The sequence below is a fragment of the Myotis davidii genome, unplaced genomic scaffold, assembly GCF_000327345.1.
Source record: "Myotis davidii unplaced genomic scaffold, ASM32734v1 scaffold663, whole genome shotgun sequence".
Lineage (NCBI taxonomy): Eukaryota > Metazoa > Chordata > Mammalia > Chiroptera > Vespertilionidae > Myotis > Myotis davidii.
Window position 1 is genome coordinate 1,244,743 of NW_006295816.1, and position 17,203 is coordinate 1,261,945.

General features: G+C 46.1%; 1 protein-coding gene across 2 annotated transcripts in view; it reads left to right on the forward strand.

Moving 5' to 3' along the window:
- Nucleotides 1-17,203, forward strand: part of ARIH2 (ariadne RBR E3 ubiquitin protein ligase 2) — a 43,349-nt gene that overhangs the window by 17,602 nt on the left and 8,544 nt on the right. For both annotated transcript variants that reach the window (XM_015568334.1, XM_006770439.2), the window contains 4 exons: nucleotides 10,122-10,189; nucleotides 12,764-12,827; nucleotides 14,327-14,477; nucleotides 16,189-16,310. In XM_015568334.1, the coding sequence (XP_015423820.1) occupies nucleotides 10,122-10,189; nucleotides 12,764-12,827; nucleotides 14,327-14,477; nucleotides 16,189-16,310 (405 nt within the window). The remainder of the gene's footprint in view (nucleotides 1-10,121; nucleotides 10,190-12,763; nucleotides 12,828-14,326; nucleotides 14,478-16,188; nucleotides 16,311-17,203) is intronic.

Here is a 17,203-nt window from a genome sequence, read left to right on the forward strand (position 1 = left end):
GAAGGTTTGCCATCACTGCTCTAGCGCCCAGGGGAAGTGGGGAAGGGCCTGGGAGGTGCGCTGCCGTTGGCTCTTTTCTGACCCATCTCTGACTCCGACAGCCTTCTCTGGGCCACCCAGACCTGAGGGCACCCTCCGTCTTTGGTGAACTTCATACCACAGCTCACCCTTCCTGTCACACCTTTTTCAGCTCAGGCAAAGCGAGAGAGGAGTTTTATCTTTGGGGCTCATATTTACACTGACCAAAGCTTCCGGGGGGTGTGTTGCTTTTAGAGGCGGGCTGAGAGCGGTGCCCTGTTTAACAGCAACATCTCAGGAGCTGACGGGCTGGGAGCAGAGCATCCAGTGGATTGCTGTGAAGGCTTGGTCTGGGAGGTCAAGAGAGAGAGCGCGCGTTGTGAAGTCATCAGCATTGCAGGGCTTTGTGGCAGTTTTATCTATTTATTCTAAAAGTCATGCCGGAGAATCAGTTAACCTTTGGTCAAAACTACGTTAAAACTCTGAATGGGAATTTGTCATTTTGAGGAGTAAGTAAACTATTGAATGCAGTAGTATAAGGGCCAACCCTTTGTTTACTGTGATCTTTGTTTATGCAAGTGATTTCTATTAAATTCAGTTTAGCAAACTTTCTCCTTCTTACTTCTATTATGAAAAATTTAAAACACACAAAGAAGTTTAAAGAATTGTTAGGCTGGCCAGTGTGGCTCAGTGGTTGAGCATTGACCTGTGAACCAGGTCACGGTTCAATTCCTGGTCAGGGCATATGCCCGGGGATGCAGGCTCGATCCCCAGTGAGGGGCATGCAGAAAGCAGCTGGTCAGTGATTCTCTCTCATCATTGATGTTTCTATCTTTTCCCTCTCTGAAATCAATAAATATATATATTTTTAAAAATTGTACAGGGGGCATCCATATTCCTGTCATCTAGATTATACAATTGCTAAGCTTTTTTAAAAAATTAAAAATATATTTTTATTGATTTCAGAGAAGGGAGAGGGAGACAGATAGAAATACCAATGATGAGAAAGAATCATTGATTGGCTGCCTCCTGCATTCCTCCTACTGGGGATCAAGCCTGCAACCCAGGCATGTGCCCTGACCAGGAATCAAACCTGGGACCCTTCAGTTCTCAGGCCAACTGTCTATCCACTGAGCCAAACCAGCTAGGGCACAGTTGCTAAGCTTATGCTACATTTGCTTTATTCATCAATCACTTTTATTTTTATATAACTTTATTGAAGTATTATTTACATTTCATTAACTTCACACATTTTAAAGTGTACTTGTTAGGTGAGTTTTAGTAAATTACGCAGCTGAGTCATAGAACACTTTCATCTCCTTCAAGTTCCCTTCTGTGGACTGGGAGTCAGCCCTGCTCCCAGCCCCAGGGGACTGCTGACCGTGTTTCTGACTCTGTGTTTTTGCCTTTTCTAGAAGTTTCATAGAAATGGAATTATACAATATGTAGTCTTTGTGTCTGGCTTCCTTCACTTAGCATAATGTTTCTGAGGTTCATGTTGGATCAGGTCAGTAGTGCTTTCCTTTTTATTGTTGAAGAATGCTTTTCTATTGTATAGATGTACCACATTTCATTGATCCATTATGCAGTAGTTAATGGATATTTGGGTTATTTCCAGTTCTGGGCTATTATGAAATATGCTGCTATGACCATTCATGTCCAAGGTTATAAATGAAGATACGTTTTTATTTTTCTTGGATAGATATCTAGGAATGGGATTACTAGGTCAGATGGTAAGAACATATTTAGCGTTTCAAGAACCCGCCAAACTGTTTTCTGAGGTGACTCTTCTAGTAACCTTACATCCCCACCAGCGTGACAGAAGGGTTCCCGCTCCTCCACATCCTTCCTGGCGCCTGGCACTGTCAGCCTTTGGATTATAATCATTCCAGTGAGTGTGAAATGGCATTTTGTGGTTTTAATTTGCATTTCCCTAATTAATTTGATTGATGATGTTGAGGATCTTTTCTTGTGCTTGTTTCCTGTTCATACTTCTCTTTGGTGAAGTGTTCAGAACTTCTACCCATTTAAAAAAAATTGAGTTTGTCTTGAGTTGCATGAGTTCTTTATATAATTTGAATTAAGTCCTTTATCAGATAATTACTTAGAATTATTTGCTTCCAGTCTGTGGCTTTTCTCTTCTAGTTCTTAATGTCTTTGAAGGGTAAAAGTTATTTTGGTGAAGTCCAGTTTATTGATTTTTTTTTTTCCTTTTAAGGATTGTGCTTTTATTATGTCTGAGGAATCTTTGCCTAAACCAAGGTCACAAAAATTTTCTTTTAGACGTTTTATAGTTTTCAATTTTACATTTAAATATATGGACTATTTTGAGTTAATTTTTGTGTGGTATGGAGTAAGCATCTATATTCTGTGTTTTGTATAATGTTTGCTTATTCTAAAACCATGTTTTGAAAATACTGTTTTTTCCTCCATTGGATTATCTTGACACCTTTGTTGAAAATTCACTATAAATGTGTGAGTTCACTTCTAGATTCTCTTCTGTTTCTTTGATCTGTATGTCTGTCCTTGCACCAGTACGTACCCCATTGTCTTGATTACTGGAGCTTTATGGCAGGTCTTGAGGTCAAGGTGAGAGAAGTCCTCCAGCTTTGCTCTTCTCTTTCAGGATTGCTTTGGATATTCTGTGTTCTTTTTTTTTTCCTTTTTTTTTTAAAAAATATATTTGTATTGATTTCAGAGAGGAAGGGAGAGGGAGATAGAAACATCCAGGATGAGAGAATCATGGATCAGCTGCCTCCTGCATGGGATCAAGCCCACAGCCTGGACGTGTGTCCTGACTGGGAATTGAACCATGACTTCCTAGTTCATAGGTTGACACTCAACCACTGAGCCACACTGGCTGGGCTATTCTGGGTTCTTTATGTTACCACACATTTTAGGATCAACTATTAATTTGTACAAAAAAACCCCCAACCCTGCTTTGAGTTTGATTAATTTTGATTGCTGTGTTTAGCCTATTAGCTGTGTTTATCCAGTAATAAAGGCCCGGTGAACGAAATTCATGCACTCTGGGGTTCCCTCAGCCTGGCCTGCGCCCTCTTGCAATCTAGGAGCCCTCGGGGGATGTCCGACGGACAGCTTAAGCCCGCTACCCCCAGGGAAGCGGGCCTAAGCCAGCAGTCAGACATCCTTAGCGCTGCTGCAGAGGTGGGAGAGGCTCCCGCCACCACCTGCACTTGCCAGCCATGAGCCTAGCTTCTGGCTGAGTGGCGCTCCCCCTGTGGGAGCGCACTGATCATTGGGGGGAAGCTCCTGTGTTGAGCATCTGCTCCCTGGTGGTCAGTGCACGTCATAGTGACCGGTCATTCCACCATTCAGTCGATTTGCATATTAGCATTTTTATTATATAGGATGGTAGCTATGACCACATGTAGCCATTGGGTATTTGAAATGTGGTCTTTTTAAATTGATGTGTACTGTAATTCTAAAATAATACATTGGGCCGAAACCGGTTTGGCTCAGTGGATAGAGTGTCGGCCTGCGGACTGAAGGGTCCCAGGTTCGATTCCGGTCAAGGGCATGTACCTGGGTTGCGGGCACATCCCCAGTGGGAGATGTGTAGGAGGCAGATGATCGGTGTTTCTCTCTCATCGATGTTTCTGGCTCTCTATCTCCCTTCCTCTCTGTGGAAAATCAATAAAATATGAAAAAATAAAATTAAAAAAAATAATAAAATAATACATTGGACTTTAAAGACTTAGGTTAGAAAGGATGTAACATAATAAATTTTTTGTGGATTGCATGTTGAAATACTATATATTAGCTATTTGGGGCAAAGTAAAATATATTAGTAAAATACATTTCACCAGTTTAAAATTTTAGTTTTCATTTGTTTGCTCCTGTATAGAAATACATTTGATTTTTGTATATTGACTTTATATTTTGTTGCCTTACTAAATTTTTTTTAATATATTTTATTGATTTTTTTCAGAGAGGAAGGGAGAGGGATAGATAGTTAGAATCATCGATGAGAGAAAAACATCGATTCAGCTGCCTCTTGCACATCTACTGGGGATGTGCCCGCAACCCAGGTACATGCCCTTGACCGGAATCAAACCTGGGACCCCTCAGTCCGCAGGCCGACACTCTATCTGCTGGGCCAAACCAGTTAGGGCTGCCTTACTAAATTTATTTATTCTAGAAATTGTTATATAGATTCTTCTAGGATTTTCTGCATAAGCTGTCGTTTTATCTGGGAATAGAGACAGAATTGCTCCTTCATTTCCAATCTTATATCTATCATTTTGTGTCTTTTTTTCTTTTCCTTGCTTTATTGCCCTGGCTGGGACCTCTAATGTAATGTTAATGAGATCATCATGACATTTTCCTGACCTTAGCATTCACTATTTTATCATCGAGTAAAATAGTTTTCCTAGACAACCTATATTAGTTAAGGCAGTTTTCTTTTCTTCCTAATTTGGTGAGAATTTGAATTTTGTCCATGGATTTTCTGTATCTCTGAAGTGATTATTGTTTTTTCTCCCCTTTATTTTGTTGACTTGGTGAATTACATTAAGAGTTTTCAAATATTAAACCAGCTTTCCATTCCTGGGATAAACCGCACTTGGTTATGATACATTGTCCTTTTTCTAAATTGGCTGGATTTAATTTACTAAAATATTTGGGTTGATTTTTGTGGTTATATTCATAGGAGATACTGGTCTGTAATTTTCTTTTTCTTGCTTTTTGTTATTTTTGTCATATTTTGTATCAGGGTTATGTTAGCCTCATAAAATGACTTTGAAAGTGGTATTTCTTCCTCCTGTAGATTCCAGAAGTGTTTGTGTAAGATTATTGTTGATAGATTTCACTAGTAAAAACTTCTGGGCCTGGAATTTTGTGAGAAACATTTTTTTAAATATTTTAATTTATTTTTATTATTTTTTTATGAGAAACATTTTTTTATCATGAATTCAATGTCTTTCATAGATACAGCGCTGTTCAGGTTTTCTTTTTAATTACGTGTCAGTTTTGATAAGTGTTTTTCAGGGAATTTGTCAGTATCATCTAAGATACCAAATTTTTATAATTAGATTATTCGAAATATTACCTTATTTTTTTGTAATATATGTAAGATGTTTAGGGGTAATCCCTCTTTCATCCCTGTTTTGGTAACTTGTATTCTTAAGTTCTAAACTAAAGTTTGTGTCAACTTTGTTGAACTTTTTTTAAAGAATCAACTAGAACAGGGGTGGGCAAACTTTTTGACTCGGGAGCCACCATGGGTTCTTAAACTGGACCGGAGGGCCGGAACAAAAGCATGGATGGAGTGTTTGTGTGAACTAATATAAATTCAAAGTAAACATCATTACATAAAAGGGTACGGTCTTTTTTTTCAATAGTTTTATTCATTTCAAACGGGCCGGATCCGGCCCGTGGGCCATAGTTTGCCCACGGCTGGGCTAGGCTGTCAAATTTTCACTTTTTAAGTAAAATGTATTGATTTATTTAAGAGAGAGAAGCATTGATTTGTTGTTCCACTTTATGCTTTCATTGGTTGCTTCTTGTATGTAGTTTAACATCATTTTGGGGGGGGGGGGGGAAGGATCCCGGTTTTGATTCCAGTCAAGTGCACATGCCCAGGTTTCAGGCTAGATCCCCAGTAGGGGGTGTGCAGGAGGCAGCCGATCAATGATTCTCTCTCATCATTGATATCTCTATCTCTCTCTCCCTCTCCCTTCCTTTCTGTAAAAAATCAATAAAAATATATTTTAAAAAATAAACTTACTATAAGTGTACTAAAGTTCAAAGTGGACTTCAAAGGCAGGTCTCACCAGATTAGGGTTTGCAGTGAGATTCCAGGGGGTCCCAATCCCATTGAGAAAAGGGACCCCTTTGGTCCCGGAGGTGGAGAGAATGGTGGACTCTATCTCTTTGAGTTAAAAGGGCTCAGATTAACCTGTGAGTAAATACCTTGGGAGGACACATTTTTACATAAGAAACTTCCTAGTGCTTCGTTTCTAGTCTTTTCTTCAATTAGTGTCTCCAGGAGTAGAACAAGAACTCAAATAAGACTTGTAATGTTATTACGTGTTGATCTAGTAGAACTGCACATTTAGCTTCGATCTGACATGGTCATCTGTATTCCTTCCTAAATCATTCGTCCTTTTGGCTTTGAGTTACTACCCTGGGCCCGTTTTCTTTTTTGCAAAGGTTTGACCTTTTCATTGTAAGTCCTAGATGATACAGTTGACCCTTGTACAAGGGGTTAGGGGCACAGTCACAAATCGGTGTAACTACACTGGTTTGAATTGGACAGGTCGATTGAAAACCCTGTATGTAAGTGGACCCGTGCAGCTCAAACCCGTTAGTTCAGGGGTCACTGTATATACCCTGACTACTAACAGTTGTTAGTTTCTTGATCAGAACAGATCAGCAATAGTTCATCTGGCTCTGGCTGAGGGATTCTTTGTTTCCACAATTAAACACACAGCAGGAGGCGGAAGCCGCAGCCAGCTGTTGCCTCAGAGATTCACAGTAAGGCAGCGGTTCTCAACCTGGGGGTCGCCTAAGACCATCCTGCATATCAGATAGTTACGTTACGATTCATAACAGTAGCAACATTACAGTTATGAAGTAGCAACGAATATAACTTTATGGTTGGGTCACAACATGAACTGTACTTAAAGGGCCAGAAGGTCGAGAACCACTGCTAATGGGATGAATGCTCAGGACTTACGTCTCTGGAGAGCTCAGCTGTTGCACTCTGAGAAAGACAGATTCTTATCTTTAAGGTTTAAATGTCAATCACAGTGTTGGTCCTGGCCCACCTGCTGAAGATGATGTAACTACCACCACCCCCCCTTCTGCCCCATGTTACACCTGAAGTCACTGCCCCTGGAACTCGTGGCTGTGTCGTCAGCTCTCTCTCTTGTGACCCAACTCAGGGAGGGGCAGCTTCACTGCGGAGACTGTCTTAGCGTAAATATTCTAGGTGCCTCTCCTCCTGCCTGGGCTGCTTGTGCTCAGTCTTTTGGAAGCTGACTTCTCCGGTGTTTATTCCTGGGCAAGGAAGGTACAGTCACACTGCATTTTGCTTAAAGTAACAGTCTCAGAATTCCTTCAGGTTTCTGTGATAGACAGTGGACATTACAGTGAGTCGTTCCCACACACCCACTATGATGTATGAAGCATGGACGCGTGTGCGCCTACTATCTTGCTTATCTGGGTGTGTTCTTTGGCTGTTGGCACTGAAAGAATAGGTTCACATCACTCCACTGTCGGTTTTATCCTTTCGTCACATGACCTGATCGCAACCAAAATTCGGCTCTGAGGTCTTCTGAGCTGATCATTGATGGGCTTCCTACCATTCCTTTCAGCGGGGCCGCGTTGTTGTCCGGAGCTGGGCTGCGCGTGGTGTGTGAATTCTGAGGCTCTGCTGCTGTTAGTGCTGTTGAGGTCAAGGGCTCATCCAAGTGTAGTTAAAACTCTGTTTCTTCAGGAAGGTCAGGAAATGACATTTTGAAAATACGTAGATTAAAGACATGATGTAACTGAGTGATCAGGAAGTATTGAGTGGCCACACTGCCCAGACCGGGTCGGTGTCTGCGGGTCCGTGAGGCAGCCGACCCCGGCTCTCACCTTGAAGGCTGCACCTAAGCCGCCCAGGTGGAAAGGGGAGGTGGCTGCAGACATGGCCAGGACTCCTCTGGGTTCCTGCGTAGCTCATTGCCTTTTACAGGACCCAGTAGCCATGGCATGGCCAGACGTTTAGAATTCAGAACAAAAAGCAGTGGCTATAGACCAGCCGTGGGCAAACTACGGCCCGTTTGAAATGAATAAAACTAAAAAACAAAAGACCGTACCCTTTTATGTAATGATGTTTACTTTGAATTTATATTAGTTCACACAAACACTCCATCCATGCTTTTGTTCCGGCCTCCGGTCCAGTTTAAGAACCCATTGTGGCCCTCGAGTCAAAAAGTTTGCCCACCCCTGGTATAGACTGACAGGGCCCCTTGGGTACGAAATGGAAGATCCTTAGGAGTTCCAGCGAGGAGCTCGTCCTGAACAGTGTCACTCTCTGGCTTTTAGAAAAGATCTGTAGCCCAACTAGTTGGCTCAGTGGCTAGAGCATCAGCTCGCAGACTGAAGGGTCCTGGGTTCAATTCCATCTGAAGGGCATGTACCACAATTGTAGGCTCAATCCCCAGCCCTGGTTGGGGCGTGGGCAGGAGGCATCAATTGATGTGTCTCTCTCACATTGATGTCTCTCTCCCTCTCCCTCTCCCTCCCTCTCCCTCTCTCTCTCTCCTCTTCCATTCTCTCTAAAAACCAATGGAAAAATATCCTCGGATAATGGTTAACCAAAAAACCCCACCAAATTTTGTAGCTAAAAGCTACATTCAAACAGTCATTAAAGTTTAAACCAAATGTTTTGTGTGTTTTCATTTCGTGATAGTGGTCTGTTGGTTATGGCCACAGTTCAAAGAGATGAACACTAGTCAACTATAGTTCAGGAGTCCGAGGCCTCAACAAGGAAATACTGCAGCGACATGCGTGGGTCCGATGCCTCTGGTCTTGCGTGGAAGGGAAATGGGGTCCCCTCCCTTCATGAAGCAAGCTGCCCCGAGTCCTTGGTTTTCCCAGACGTGCCTGGGCTTTCGGACAGGCAGGCATCATTCGCCGCACAGCCTTTGCCTCGGATTGCGCACTGGAACGTGCCGCTGTTGGCCAGGCGCACCTTCTTCTTCCAGGAGAGGCTTGCGCTCTGCCTTACAGGTCCTCGGATCCTCTTTTCAACCGTCCAGGGAGCGGAACGCCAGTGTCTCAAGACACTGGAAGTTGTGAGGAGGAGGGGTTTCACCCCCCGGGTCCCCTGGGGACATTTCCTAGACCCCACCTTACAGGCCAGTGCCCTCCTGGCCCCTTAGCCCGGTGTGCTGCTCCTTCCTCCCGGACCCAGTGGACCGCCATGCTGCGCCGGGTTCTCTAGAAAGCCTGCCCCAGGCATCCAGACACATCTTCGCCTCTGTGCCCCGCCTCCCCCGTCCTGACGTTCAAGGTGGCCTGTTTTATAACTAGCTTATAACTTCCCCAAATAACAAGATATGGGGGCTATAACGTACATGCTCTCTTACTACTGGCTTCCTTAGCATAATATTAAAATGTGCACGTCTTGCTCAGTTGATGTGGCTCCGTGGTTGAGCGATTGACCTATGAACAGGGAGATGACAGTTCGGGTTGCCAGCTCTATCCCAGGTAGGGGGCGTGCAGGAGGCAGCCTATCAGTGATTCTCTCTCATCATTGATATTTCTCTCTCCTTTCCTCTATGAAATCAATAAAAAGAAAGAGTGAATTTTCCATGTCAACACACTTACTTCTGCAGCATCCTTTCAATGACTACATAGTAGTCCATTGCGTGAATCAGTCACACATTTCCTTCTTGTTAGGCATTTAGGTCATTTTTATTTTTTTACTCCTATAAAAACACGGGTTCACATAGACCCTATCATTTCCTCAGAAAAATTCACCGAAGTAGAGGAGCTAGCTCAGAGCCCTTCTGGGGCTCTTTGGTGGCCACAAGCACTGCGTTAAAAGGAGTGCAGCCTCCTGCCACCGACTTCTAAATGGCCTTTGCAGTTCGGGCTCGCTGGCTGCCGGGCACTTGGAGATTTCAAATGGCATTTTGCGTTAGTTTTGTTCTGTTTTGTTTTGCTGGGTTTATACGAGAATTCCAAGCCTGGAGATTTTCTGCAGGTAACAGGCGTATCAGGAGGTGCACTTCCCAGGCGTGGCCTCCTACCCGCAGCTTGAGGGAACATGCATCATGTTAGGGAGCCCATCGCTGTTTTGCTTAAATTGGATGCTGAAGAGTTATTTACTGTATACAGGGTGGTTTGGCTTAAGATGCAATTTAAACTAATTTCTTAGGGTCATTAATGAAAACAAAGATAGAAAAATTAAAGAGATCCAGGAGATCACTGGGAGCATAAGAGTCTGAACTGAAAAGACAAAGCAGAGCCCAAGACGAAGAATTAAAATCCAGCCTGTGCCTGCTGTAGACAGTGTGCGCGTCTCAAAGTGTGGCGCTCGGAACGAAACGGCAGCCATCATTTGACTTTTTCTTTCTTCTTTCTAGGTGTCCCATTCAGTTGCTAAACTTATATTAGTTAATTTCCACTGGCAAGTTGCAGAGATATTGGACAGGTAAGCTGTTCGGGGAGGAGAGGTGGCATCACCCAGAGCTGCTCTCTCTGCCCGCCCCCCCAGTGGTGATATTTGCATTCTGGAGTCTATCCTTACAGTGTGCATATTATATTTTTAAAACACTGGATCATATTGTATGTATTTTTTCTCTCAATATATGTTGAACATTTTCCCATATATCTTTCAGCATGTTTTTTCTACTGGTTATTTGCTGGCACAGTATCTGATCATATAGGTGTTTCATACTTTGTTCAAACCCCTGTTGTTGGACGATGAAGTTCAGATTTTTTGTGCCCTTGTTAATCAATTTGTAGTGAGTGCCCTTCCAAATAACACTTGCCAACATCTCTGGTTATTTCTTTTGGATACATCATGTTAGGAATGCACCATCGCATATCACATCTTAGCTTGAGCAAAGGTAATTGGTCAGTTTACCACCCACCTCCAGATTTGGAGTCTCAAGACACTGGAAGTTGTGAGGAGGAGGGGTTTCTCCCCCCTCGTCCCCTGGAGACATTTCCTAGGACCCCCCACCCCCGCCTTAGAGGCCAGTGCTTCTGTCTAGCTCAGGGTCTCTGTCCTCAGCACTGTTGACATTTGGGCTACATAACTCTTCGTTGTGGGGAGACTGTTCTGTGAATTGTAGGAGGTTTGGCAGATGCCCCCAGCCAGAGTCCTAGAGATAAGGTGCCTTCAGGCCCTGCCCTTCCACACCTGGGCAGTTCTCCCGCGGTGCGACCCCCTGCAAACGCAGAGCAAGGCCATGCCTTTCCTTCCTCAGGCTGGGCAGCTGGGTGGCCACGCCAGCCGACCGCCCCTTCACTCACTGCACTCTCGCTCCTCACGCCAGAGCCGGTCCGCGAGAGGCCGGGTGAGCTGCCAGGTCTGCAGCCTGTCACTGCCCGGACTCCGGGACCACACAGGTTCCGTGGGGCTCTCACTGTCCAACTCTTGAGCGTAATTTGGGATGGAGAGGTGGGTGGCTGGAGGGAAAGCGGAAGTGGGTGAGGATGACACGTCTGAGACATCAGCTTCCCGCTCGGGTTCCTGTGTCGTGGTCACGTGTCTTCCTGGGCTTTGGGCAGCACTTCTGCTGCTACATGGTGATCGCTCTTATTTCTAACAGTGTTTATGCCAAACCTCGCTCCAGGGGGACTAGATTTTTATGCTGAAATAGTGCTTTTCCGGAAATGTGTGTGTGAATGTGTGCGCACGCACATGCGTATGTGCTGTGTGTAGGCGTTAGAGGAGAACAAAGCAAGTACTCATCTGAGTGCCCAGCGAAATGAGGAGCCTCCGGCCTTCACTAGGAGGGAGGGCCTCGGCGGCCATGCCCGCCCGGCCACGCCCCTTCCTTCCGCCCCAGGCACTCGCATCTTCAGTTTGGTATTGATCCTTTTCTTATTTTTTCTTAAATTATGTGTATTTTAGTTTAGTATGCTTTTAGAACTCTACAGACATATAATCATGCTGTAAGTGTTTTTAAGTTTTAAAATTACAAACAAGGTTGCATTTTATGACATCCTATGAATCCTTTCAGAAAACCATTGGTGAGGGTTTTTGTGTTTGGTTGGGGTCTTTTGCTGTTACAAGTAATGCAGCTTTGAAAACTTGTCCGTGACTCCCAGTGTAACCTGATTTTTGTAGGGTTCAGAACAGGAGTGAGTTACTGGTCTATTGGGTGTGTGTTTCTAAAACTTTGCTAATCACAGCCACTATGTTTCCCAAAGTGACCATACCGTGTTACATGCCCACAGTGATACAGGCGTGTTCCTGATACAGCCACATTTAAAGTTTTACCATCTGGTGGGTGTACATGGCATCTAATTGTTTTTAATTTCAATTTTCCTGATTATTAAGGGGGTTGAGCATCTTATGTTTAATGGTCATTTGTGCTTCCTCTTCTGTGAAATGCCCGTTCTCTCTGTTGCCCATTTTTATTGTCATTTTGTCTTTTGTATCTTGTATCTGGAAAGAGGTTTGGCATAAATACATTAGAAATAAGAACAATTATGTGGCAACAAAAGTGCTACACAGAGCCCAGGCTCACTGAGGCACGTTCCCAAGACACCAAAGACAGATGGGCTTCCAGGAGCTTCTGGTTTTTATTCTGAATTTCGGTCCTTTGCCAGGATGGGCATTGGATGATCTTCCAGTTTGTATCTCGGCTTTTTACTTGATGGTTCCTCCCGATGAACCAAAGTTCTTAAATGGCACAGAGTTTTTCAGTTTTCCTTTCGCTGTGCATTTCCTTTGTCTCACGATCTCCTTCCCTATTCTGATGTCAAAGAGATTTTTACCTTTATTTCAAGAACGGAGTGTAAACCAGAAACGATCCTTCATGAGTATTTTTCTTACAGTTCAGTGCCTTGGAGGCAGGGTTATTCTCACACAATTGAGAGCTAAACAAAATTGAAAAGTATTTGCACGAAGGCACAAGGAAGCTTGGTTCTGTGAGGTGGTAATTAGAGACAGACATCTTAGTGCAGCTGCAGCACGTGTTGGTTCTTATTCAGAGGTGAACACGGTTGCCTTCAGTTTCTGACTCCCTTCACTCTGCCTCCTGTTTTGTAGATACAAGTCTAACTCTGCTCAGCTGCTGGTTGAGGCTCGAGTTCAGCCCAGTCCATCGAAACATGTGAGTGTGTCCACCTAGAGGAAGACCTCCCGTGCCCGGGGCTCTCGCTGTGGCTCATGGTGCTGCCGAGGCCGCCTGCTCGGCTCACAGTGTGACAGGCCTCCGCCCGCCGCCCGCCTCAGCTCGCACCCCGTCCATTCCAGTGTGAAGTTTCCTCGTAGATGAGGAGTAACGCACTGCCACCCCAGGGGCCTCCAGCCATGCTCACTGCGCTCACACAGCCTGCGCTCCATCCGCTGGGGCTGGGGTCCCCGCTCCCCGCCCGCCTCTGCTCTGCTCTGCCCTCCCTGGCCTGGCTGCTCAGACCCTGTGCCCATCGTTGTTTGTGGGAACGAAACTCACTTTTAAAGACCCAAATCCCAGCTGTCTTTCACAAAGCCTGTCTCCTGTGATCACTCCCTGCAAAATCCTCTGGTTATATCTTTAAACCTTCACGTGTATGTGGTAGTGATTCAGTCATCTTTTCCCCTGGCTCACTGTAAGTGCTCTGAGGATAGAAACCATATCCTACACCCTACAGTACCTAGCCATTTCCTGTGTGTACAAGGTCAGCAAACGTGCCAAATGAACGAGGGCCGTGTTGAAAGAGCCCTTAGGAGAGAGATTTGGAGCTCAGATCACCACAGAACGTCTGCAGCCTCTTAGAAAACGCCCAGGCACAGACTGGATCAGCATGGGAACACAGTCCTTTTTCTCAAATTGTGTTTTGTATTTCCAGGGAACTAACAGGAACCTAAGATCAGCTCGTAGTGGGCTTGTCCATGGGTTGTAGTTTTGGCCACGGGTCCCCAGATTGTCTGTGTCTGCCAGTTTGTGTCGCATGGCATCGATCCTGGAACCCGGCTTTAGAGTTGTTTGCCCACCTCCTAGGAGTTTTCTTGCCGAGTAGGAGTCCTCGTCATCCTTGTACATTAATTGCATGTGACATCTCTTCCCTGTGTGAAGGCTGTGCCGTAACTTGGAAGAAGAAATAACGTTTTGTATTTTGGGCATGCCAACCGAGGAAACAAGCCCACTCTCTGATAAGCAGAGCTGCAGTGCGGCCATGAGAAGCTGTACGCAACCTCAGAGCCTTGTGACTGGGCTTGTAGCACTAGCTGAGGGCAGCGCTGGGCTCTGCTGAACGGGGCACTTCACAAAAGAAACCCCGTAGCCATTAAAAGAGGTGGATTGAATGACCTCAGGCCTTGACAGCTCTGAAACCCTGGCTTTTCAGCCTGGCATCATCAGACTGCTGCCAGCTGTCATTCTACCCGTCTCTGCCTCACTGAGTCCTCGTGTGCTCCAAGCCCAGCTCCTTGCTGCCTCCCTCAGGGAGCCTTCCTGAGGGGTGCTTTCTGCTCCCAGCTCTTGGACTCCCAGAGCCCACACATTGCAGCTGAGCTCTGACCCTGGCTGCAGGGTCAGGATCGCCTCCCCCGCACCTAGTGACACAGCGCCCCTGTGGCCCCGCGCTCTGAAGTTTCCTCTTGGACTCACATGCCTTTGCTTCTCTCCAGGTCCCCGCAGCCCATCCCCCTCACCACTGCGCAGTGTGCATGCAGTTTGTGCGGAAGGAACACCTACTCTCTCTGGCCTGTCAGCACCAGTTTTGCCGCAGCTGCTGGGAGCAGCACTGCTCAGTGCTTGTCAGAGACGGCGTGGGTGTGGGTGAGTCTGCTCTAGAGCTTCCAAAAGACTAGCCTCAACTGTTTATCTCTGACTCACCCTTTCAGGTACTCGGGCCAACTGTGTATCTTTTTTTAAAACAATGTTTTTATTGATTTCAGAGAGAGGAAGGGAGAGGAAGAGATAGAAACGTCACTGATGAGAGAGAATCATCCATCAGCTGCCTCCTGCATGCCCCCTACTGGGGATTGAGCCTGCAACCCAGGCATGTGCCTTGACTGGGAATTGAACTGTGACCTCCTGGTTCATGGCTCAACCACTGAGCCATGCCGGTCAAGCGACTATGTATCTATCTTCTTTTAAGCCTGACTGACAGTTACTGTCAGAACCATTGCTTTCCAAACACATCAGTCTGAACAGTGGCCAAGTGTTCCAGTCCTGAGCAGCATGGGACAAGTAAGGCTGTTTGGTCATGTTAAACGTTGGTGTGAGTGCAAGGCCACCTCTTGGGAGCGCTTCTGGAAGCACTGTCTTGATTCCCCAAGTGGCAGCGACAGCTCAGACATCCAGAGGGTTCACTGCTATTTAGGTAACAGCACAGAGTGCACGGATGGTTGGTGACAGGAGTATTTGTTATACTGTAACCTGATGATATTGAAGCACAATTGGCATCCCATTAATTGTGTCTGCAAAACCTCGTGTTGGTGATAAGCACTTGTACATAATATTAAATATCACAAAACTCAGTTGTTAGGAACCATATAGGGTTTTTTAAACAAAAATTTTAATAGTGCCATTTGTGATGTATATGTAATTTGGAATAATATTTTAGTTACATCACTGTGCAAATATATCAGTTTCTTTCTTTGAGTATGTTCTGTTGCTTCAAGGGTTTCCTATGTGGAACTGAATTTGTGGTTGAACTCAATGGGCAAATATATTATTATTAGGGGCCCAGTGCACAGATTCATGCACCTTGAAAGGAACTGTGGGCCGAGAGGCTGCAGTGGGCACAGGGGCAGGTCTCGGCCCACCCGCCGTGGCCCCTGGTTCCCCTGTCTGCCGGCATCCCCGCTCTCGCCACCGCTCCCATGCACTGACAGCACCAACCCCGCTCACACCCACTGATGGCATGGAGCAGTTGGGGACAGCACTGTCAGCAGGTGCTTGCAACAGCTGCTGCCCCCATCGCCTCTCAGGAGGGTGGGGGCGGTGGAGAAGCCCTCAGGGGCAATCAGGGCCAGCAGCCACTACTCGCACCCGCTGACAGCACTGAACGATCACGACCAGCGCTGGCTGGGGGTATGAGCGGGACCAGCACCAGCAGTGGGTGCGAGAGGCGGCTGCCAGCCCCGATCGCCCCTCAGGAGCAGAGGACAGTAGGAAACCCTGAGGGGTGGTTGTGGCTGGTGGCCGCAGCTCGCACCCACTGACAGCGCTGAGCTATCAGGGCCAGCGCCAGGCGGGACTGTGGCACGCAGGAGCAAACAATTTTCAGTAACCACCAGAGGCTCGCCCCAATGACAGCGACTGGTGCCCCACCTTGGTCTGGCGCCCTGCTCACCTGCTCCACCACCCGCCACGGCCGACACCCACCATGTTCCACATGTACCCCCTGGTGGTCAGCGCACGTCATAGCGACTGGTTGTTTAGTTGTTCCTCTGTTCAATCTATTTGCATATCAAGGTTTTATATATATAGACAAGTGGTGATTCCTACAATAGTTGTCCATCAGCTGGGCTTTGTTCAACAGGAGTCTCTTGCATGGCTCAGGACTGCCCACTTCGAACACCAGAGGACTTTGTATTTCCATTATTACCCAACGAAGAACTAAGAGACAAATACAGGCGCTACCTCTTCAGGGACTATGTGGAGGTATGACCTGCCCCTGTGGATGCGCCCTCTGCTTTCCTGGGCCTACTTCCCACCAGGTGCTCACTAGGGTTGCTTTCTAGACAAGGCTGCCATTAGGTGCTGGCATTTGAAGAAAGAGTTCCATGGCTTTAAAAATGTTAGGAAACCACTAGAATGGTAGACCCTGGAGTCAGGCAGCTGTGTGAATCCCAGGCCTGTTACTTCCTCGCTGTGTAACCTTCTCCCCATCGTTGTGCCTCTCTCAGCGTGGTTTCTCGTACACAGCGGTCACCTTATACACTTTGCTTCAACAAGTCATTGCATGCCCAGGTGTCAGCACTAGTCAGGCATATCTCAGGAGTTGCTATTCCTTTTGGGGCTCTGGGTGATCCAGCCCAGAGAAGGGGAATTGCTTCTTGTGCAGTTGGAAAACTTGTCCATGACTCCAGCATGGCCAGTCTTAGAGTCCTTGCCCTCTATTGGGCTACCAGTTCATGCTCGCTGGTTTCATGTGACATGGTTTCATTTTTTTATGCCTAAGCTTATTGGTTGATTGACCGTCTGGTCTTCTCATGCACAAGCTGCGGGATACACAGAAGCCTGGCTCCGTGTGCTGTGTGCTGCCTTCAGTCAATGCCTGGGGGCTGCTGAGCTTCTCAGAGCCAGGCACAGTGGATCAGGCTGTGTTCCTTCCAGCCCCGGTCCCTTCGCATTTGCATCTCAAGGATACAATTGTGTGTTCCATTTTGTAATCTAATTTTAGACTATTCTAGTGAGTTGCTACCTAGTTTAACTAAACATTCAGAGGTCTTCAGTATCTGCCTAATGTCTGGCCTTCACGACATTCACCGTGAATTCCTATACCCCTGCATGTAAGTCATCAGCTGGAAGGACAGGAGGTGTTAGAGTGCTGG